The 7,504-nt window shown below is 44.1% G+C and overlaps 1 protein-coding gene and 1 pseudogene across 3 annotated transcripts in view; one reads left to right on the top strand and one right to left on the bottom strand.

Annotated features, from left to right (window-relative positions):
* The first annotated feature begins 1,270 nt into the window (after window positions 1–1,270).
* The window catches only part of LAMA1 (laminin subunit alpha 1), a 143,685-nt gene continuing 137,451 nt past the window's right edge, over window positions 1,271–7,504 (top strand). Inside the window, exon 1 of one of the 3 annotated variants that reach the window (XM_039845833.1) lies at window positions 1,271–1,636. In XM_039845833.1, coding sequence (XP_039701767.1) covers window positions 1,286–1,636 — 351 coding nt within the window. In that variant the 5' untranslated portion in view covers window positions 1,271–1,285. The remainder of the gene's footprint in view (window positions 1,637–7,504) is intronic. The other 2 variants (XM_039845837.1, XM_039845828.1) reach the window with 2 other exon arrangements.
* On the bottom strand, window positions 6,407–6,525 carry LOC120590874 (uncharacterized; annotated as a pseudogene).

The following is a 7,504-nucleotide window of genomic DNA, read 5'->3' as shown; positions in this document are numbered from 1 at the left end:
TTCCCCCACACCGTGAAGGGAAAACAGGAAAAACAGTCAAGTGGCCGCCCTACACAAAATAAAATTGTTCATTCCCTATGATTCAAACCATAAGGAACCTATGGATTAAAGGCTGGGAACTGCCAGCAGGCCTTTCAAACTGCAACTCTTCCCCTTACTAATAAAGTCTTGTTAAACTGTAACTCGCAGGAATGAAAGAACAATATATAAACTGGATCCCCCTGATACTTGAGGGCTTTTTCCTTGTCTTGGGTTTTCCTCTTTTTTCCCCCTACTCTTTGCTTTTCCCTTTTCATAAGTTTTCCTTCTGACCTAACTCTGGCATCTGTGTTGAATTCTTTCTACACTCTCCACCAAAGAATCCTTTTCTCTCAGTGCAAGGCTTGGTGGTCTCCACCGGCTCGGGAGAATTTGCCCTGTCCTGCATCATAATGATCTGTTCTTCATTCATTAAGTGTTTAAGGAAGTGTTATTTTAGTAAAACTGGAATTGGTAGAGCTGGCGAATTGATTGACACAGCTAAGATAAAATTATCTCCCTATTAGGCAAAAAAAAAAAAAAAGACAAAATGACAGTGGGATTGAAAAAGGGACTTTTATTACCTGGTGTATTTATACTGTGAGAAAGTGAGATCTGCAAAGTTTTGTGAATATACTTTTAATAGAAAAAATCAGAAGAAATTAAAAAACTTGCAGTTTAAAAGGAGACTAGATGTAATTTTTTTAAAAAGCAGTTGAAATCTCATGTTAAAACTAAACTTCCAAAAAGAATGAGACCTCTTTCTCGAGCAGTAAGGGTACGCTCATGATTATGAATAAAGTCCAAGCGACCTTTCTTTCCTTCCTTAGATAAGGCAAGGAAACAAGTTACGACTCATTTTCAGACAAATTCTCACAAAATCCTCTGCCAAAGCCAGAGAAGGGCGGTTAGTCAGCTAAGCTCGGATTCGCGTTCTGAGAGGGGAGCCTTGGGGCCAGGACCCAGGCCACCTTCTATGGCAGGGGGAAGCTGGTCAGCTAGGTCCTGGGTCCCATTCTAAGGGAGGAGGCTGGTGGCCGGCCCCAGGGCATCTATTGTCGCGTGGTCCCGGCTCCGGGGGCTGGGTAGAGGTTGCAGAGCCTCAGTGGGGCGGGAAGGGTCAACAGGGCAAATACTTTCTCGGAATGCGTTGCTCGGGCTAACTTCAGCAGAGTTTCTCCCCCTTCCCAGCCCACTTCCTCCGCCCACCACGCAACCAGGACCTGGAGGCTAAAGCAAGTCAACCCCACCACCCCGACTGCACCCTATGTTGGCGAATGCTCTGCTCCCGGCGCAGGGCCGGCGACAGCTCGAGCGTGGGCTGGGAGCTGCGGGTCCCCGCGAGTCCCAGCGGGCGGAGAGCCAGGGCCTCCCTGGGGGAGGGGTTTCCGCGGCCCCTGCCGGCGCGGGGAGGGGCCCAGCGCGGCGGAGGTCGGCGGGGTGGGGTGAGGGGTGTCCGGGGGGCGGAGGCGAGTGCCCTGCGGCGGAGCAGAGGTTGCTCTGCAGAGTCCCCGCGCGTGGCCACGGACTCTTTCTCGGGCCGCCGAGATGCGCGGCGGCGCTGGCGTCGCGCTCCTGGCCTCGGTGCTCTGGGTCGCCGCGCGGTGCCAGCAGAGAGGTGAGCCGGGATCCCCGTCCCTCTGCGGGCCGGGTGGGGTGGCTGCGGGACAAAGCCCTAAGCTTTGCCGCTGCTTAGGTCGATGCGCGCCTCTCCGTTCACCTCCAGCCGGGGGATCCGACACGCGCGTCCCCTCGCTCCGGCGGGGAGAGCTAGGGACGCCACCGCCAACGGCCGCAGCCGCCTCGCCGAGCCTTCAGCTGTAAACTCCTCGGCCTGTGGGGCCCGCTCTCTGGCTTTCGCGGTCCAGGAGCACCGTTGAAGAGAGCAGTGCGGGTGCGGCCGGTGTTGGGGTCGGGGTTGCGCCGGCCCCGCCACACCCCGCTTTCAGTCCCCACGCCCTGGCGGGAGGGTCTGTGGGAAGGCTGGGGGTTCCAGACCACTGGCCTCGCGGGGAATGAATGAGAAAGGCGTCCTCCCCCGTCTCCCTCATTGTCCTTCAGTGGAAAGCCGGATCGTTCGCGGCCGGGAAGAGGCGGGCTCTTGGGGGCCACTCGCGGCCAGGGTAGGGAGAGACTGTCGTGGTCACTGCGGGATGGGGGAGCCGGCGGCAAAGCTGTGCGGGCCATGGGGTCGGCCCGCGCGGCCCCCGCAGACGGCGTCGGGAGAACAGAAGCGCCTCCGGAAACCGCGCTCTGGGTGCAGCGCGGCCAAACCCGCTAGTTCCTTGCTTAGGTCCAGACCGTGGTCACTGCGGGGTGGGGGAGCCGGCGGCGAAGGGTACAGTGGCTAATGTAGCAAAGCTGGGAAGCGAATTTTCAAAACTCCTCTCAATCTCAAGAGAAAACGGAAACTTTTTCCTTTCTGCGGACAACTTTATTCTCCACTCTACCTACCCATTGGGTTAAATCTTCCCAGCGTCGCGACTTGTTGGCTAAGCGGTCACAAATATTTGTTGAAAACATCTTAGTGTATGCAACAGATGATCATGGGCATATGCCTACAAATACACGTCATTGAATTTAAAGGAAAAAAGTACAGGTCAAAACTAGATAGGCGGAATGCGAAATACTGCCGTGAGAAAAATGTGTGTTTTGGCATTGTGCTGAGTTGGTAACTGCAGAAACGAGACCATCCCATTCATTCAAGCATTCATGATGAAAGCACTGGACCGGAGCTGGCAACGCGGCTTTGAATAGCTCCGCGTCTGCTTAGCGCGGAGATGGGGCAAGAAGAGGGAATTTGCACAGTTATCCGTGGGAAAAAAAAAAAAAAAAAAAGGAGCCGGCCTAGGGGAGAGAAGGCTTGGACGCTGCAAGCCGAACTCATTTCCCCCAGGTTGCAGAAAGTGAACTCGTCCCTGTTTTCCCACAGGGTGGATAGCGACAGCTTGACTTAGCTTTATTGTTATAAGAAATTGAAAGTCCTAGACTGAGGAGATGCCCTGAATGTTTCCTTTCCCCTCGGGGGCTCAGCACTTTTGGCCTGGGCGGTTATGAATGGTGTTTGGAGAAAGTGGGACCACATGGGGCTTTCCTGCTTTAAGATGCTGAGGCCAACCACCCACAGCTGGAGTCTTTGAATCTTTAACACCGCCTTCCATTTCCCAGTCATCGGCCATCACCCTTCCCAACAAGCATCTTTGAAGGAGTTTTTTTGTGTGTGTATGTTTTTTTTAAAATAATCTGTGCCCTGTGTAAATAGCATGAATGAATGAAATGGTATAATTTGGTCATAATAAAATAACAAAAGAATCCTGACCTGTGTCACCTTTGCTGCTATCTAGTGCTTATATTTTTTAAAAATGGTCATTATCTAGTAGCATTCAGATTATTAGTAGTTCTCTATCATTTCTGCAGCCTCTCTGGATTACTTTACTACTCACAGTATATGACCCAATAGCTCAATTTCCTTTGAAATGTAACCTGTTTAAAGTTAGCTATATCTGAACACATTATAAGAGGTGGTGTGTTTCTAAAATTAATGCATTAAGTCCACAGCTCACAATTACATAGAATTATAGTTGCTTCACATGTTGGCTCATCGACTCTTTTGTTTTAATCGGTCTTTTTTTTTTTTTTTTTTTTTACCCCTAAGTAACAAATAGACAATTCCAAGTATAAGGGAAAAAAAATATACATACTATGAATAGAAGAAATTTTACTTCATTCTCATAAATGACATAGTATTAATTTTTAGCATGCATGTACTCACCAGCAAAGTGTGTGTGCCTGAATGGATTTCAAAGCTGCATTTTTCTTTTCTGTAGCCATATTCCTCAAGTAAGGGCCAATGAAAAAATATTGATTTTAGCAGTTGGAAACAAGGATGTGTATAATAAAACATCACTGCCCACCTCTTACATCTCCTGGACTTTGGCCCACTCTTTTTTCCCTTCTTCCTTTCCAGACATTAAATATAAAGTCTACATCTGCAGTTAATTTAGCATGATTGAAAATTCATATGTGGCAAGGATATGAAATAAACATATACGGTGTTTGTATCTAGTGCCACTCTTAGAATTGCACTGCTTTATAAGCCAGTATCATAAAATATTAATGTGACCACTTATTTCAAGGTAATCATCCTTGACATACCTTATCATTTTATAATAATTCATTTATAAAGTCCTATAAATATTCATTATCATCTACAGAAAGTTTTTATAGGGAAATGACAAGATAAATCTTGATACTTTAGGTATTTTATTCTCTGGCCTTACTAGCTGTGGGAAATTGGGCAAACTGCTTAACTTCTCTGTGCTTTAGTTTCAGGATCTGTAAAATGGGAATAATAATGGTGCCTCCCAGAAGAGTCTGTTAATGATGAAATGAAACAATGAAAGAAAGTGCTTAGAATAGTGCCTGGTACAGAGTTAGCCCTCAATAAACATTATCTACAAGCATCATTACAGTATTACTATTTTACACATAACTATTAGGAAGGCTCTCTTCCAAGCTATATTTTCTGGGATATACAATTGTTAAGAAATTTGGAGTCTAGATTTGGAATCAAAGTCTTGTGTCCAAATGCCAGACCTGTTACTTTGATGAGCCATGATATTGGCTCATATTAAGTTTTTTTACATCTCTGAATTCTTAACATCTCAGCCTTCCTGTCTATGAAATGGTTAGGATTAATGTGATTAAATAACACAAGAGAAACATGGGTTGTGTTGGGCACACCCTAGTGTCATAGGCATGCAATCTCTGATGAAGGCTCCTCCTGTCACGCCTGCCACACATGCTCACCATCCTGGACCCCCGCCCTCTTTCATTGCCCATATTCACTTGGTCGTTAAGACTTGTTGATTTTACCTCCTGAAAAATCTTTGTAGTGTGTCTCTCATTTTTTGTCTGTTGCTGACTAGGCTTGGCAATTGTTTGTTTTTCCCATGAAATATGATGACCGTTCCTTCACTGGGCCTCTCTCCTCCCCTCTTTTCCCTCCTCAGTACTGCTACCACTGTAATTTTTCTGGAGACACCACCCTATGTTGGGCTAACGCTTCCTAAGCCCTTCACTTCCTAACGTGCACGCACAAAATGACACCGGCACACATCACACTGGAGGTAAACCGAGGAGGTTGAGACTCCAGTTTGCCTCTTGTTCTAGAGCTGAGGGGCATTACCTTGGGCACGCCTGCAACTATTCATAGCTTACCAGTGTTTCCCGGCACATGGGCTGTTAAGTGCAGGACAAGTCTCCTGTTTGGGTTATAACATCTTGGAAAACCTTCCCGGTCCCTGGATGCTGAAGTATTTATCAGGTGCTGCTCAACTAGTGCTCTCCACTTAGTGCTATTGTTGTACTTACTCTACTGATCATGGTGCTGTAAACAATTGCCTCGCGATTTTTGCCTCACTCACTGGTTTGGGCTTCTCAAAGGCAGAGATGTTTTATTTATATCTGCCTGTTCATTGCTTTGCAATATTTCCAAGAGTTAATAACCACTATCTTTGTTAAGCCAAACTGAAATTAATATTTTTACTTATGAATCAAGTCACCTAAAAAAATATTTTTGAATAAATAAGCCAGGGTACACAATTCAAAAGGTACTAAAGGTATAGGGGAGAAGGTTAATCTTGACTTCGTCCCCTTCTTTTGAGGCAACCACTACTTTTGTTTTCTTGAATATCCTTCCATAGATGTTTCTTCATGTAACTCTCAAAAGCAAGTTACTTCATGAACCTACTTCTTCACTGATAGTGTAAGGGAGGTACCCATTATTTCCTGACAAAACATGAAACAATATTCTTCTCTCCACTACCCTCCCTCACACTACTTCTTCAATGTACCTATTGTAGGATAGTGATACATCACTTAATGAATGCATATACTTGTAAACTTTTCACCTTCCAACTTGTCCCTACCAAGATGGTCTTTGACAGAAAAGTATTAAACTTAAACCCATGTTTCCTAGATCTTTCGGAATTTAAAAATTAGATCATCAATTGATTTCATGACATTGTACTCCTTCTAAAAGTATTGTGTACCACAGCATTAATAAGCTGTATTTTGGGAGATTTATGATATAGAGAAGTCAAGTTTAAGAATAATTCTATTAGAAGTTTAGGATAGTGTATTTATTTTATCAAGAAGTACGATTTATTATTGGAACACCTGTGCCAGACAGAAATTTAATTTAAAAAAATCATTTCTAATGAATAAATGTAAGCATGCACTTTAGATACAAAAGTTAACTGGAGACGACCAGAGACAAATCTTTTTTTAATTTTTTGTTTTTTAGGTGAGGCAACCCTTGATTGACCTCACAGATTGCAAGGACCTTGTCAGTTATAATCTCTTATTTTTTTAATTTTATTTTTTACTCCTACAGCACCTGTTCTTCCTAGGTGGTCTCCCATCCAAGTACTAACCACGCCCAACCCTGCTTAGCTTTTGGGATCAGACTGGAGCCAGCTAATTCAGGGTGGCATGGCCATAGTACAACCAGAGAGAAATCTTGATTATAGACTTTAGGTAAAGTTTTTAGTTAGATTCCTCAGAAACGTTTGGATGAACAAGAGAACCTATAGTCTCCGATGAAAGATGCATGTAGCTTATTTACACGTTTGTAAATAGTTCTTTTATTTGTTTTATTTCTACAATACTAATATGTATCCTTGGACAATTGAATAAATAAATGCATTTCAAAATTAATGAGGAGAAAAATCTTTTATAGAGTAATTTAGTTAAGGTCGTGAACTTGGGTTCTGTTGGAACATGCCTGCCGGGGAGCTATTTCAGCATGAAACATCACACTATAGCTGAATTCATTGCATTTTCATGTCCTTTTTGCTGAGGGTGACAGTGCTCAGAGTAACCATTTAATAGCACAGAATTCTTCCACTTGAGTCTTTGTTTTCTCTAGCCTATATCAGGAGAGCTTTCTTTGGATTAACTTGTTTCCAGTGATTTATGTCTTGCTTGGGGGCGGGAGACAGACAATGGAAGCAATGAGATTCCAAATCAGTTTGGTAGATAACATTCTTGCCTAGGTAAGCATTTATCTCAGATTGTTAATCCAGAAACCCTAGCATAGAAATACTTGAGATCCTGATTTCAGCGTGTGTGTGTGTGTGTGTGTACATTAATTTTTTCTTTTTTGAATCTACCATTTGAAGTCGGAATCTTTTCATTCCCGAAGTTATCTTCAAGTCTGATCTGTTGGCTCAGCAGGCAGTATGACCCAAACTCTTGTGCCAGAGAACCTTCTGTGTTACTGGTGGGAAGGTCAAATTTAGATAAATCAGTATTTGTGGAAAGTGCCATCTTTTCCCATTAAAGAATTTCCTGCATTTTGTTCCATTCCTTCATAATTTCCTGCCAGAACCCCAGGAAATTCTCTGCAACAATGAAAAAGATGTTTAAGTTTAGTAGATCATTTTTAGTTAAAGACAACATTTAGAAAGGAAAAAAAAAAAAC

This window comes from Pteropus medius, unplaced genomic scaffold (genome assembly GCF_902729225.1).
Source record: "Pteropus medius unplaced genomic scaffold, Ma_sr-lr_union100, whole genome shotgun sequence".
Classification (NCBI taxonomy): domain Eukaryota; kingdom Metazoa; phylum Chordata; class Mammalia; order Chiroptera; family Pteropodidae; genus Pteropus; species Pteropus medius.
Note: the sequence above shows the minus strand (reverse complement) of the source record. Positions and strands in the feature narration are given on the sequence as shown.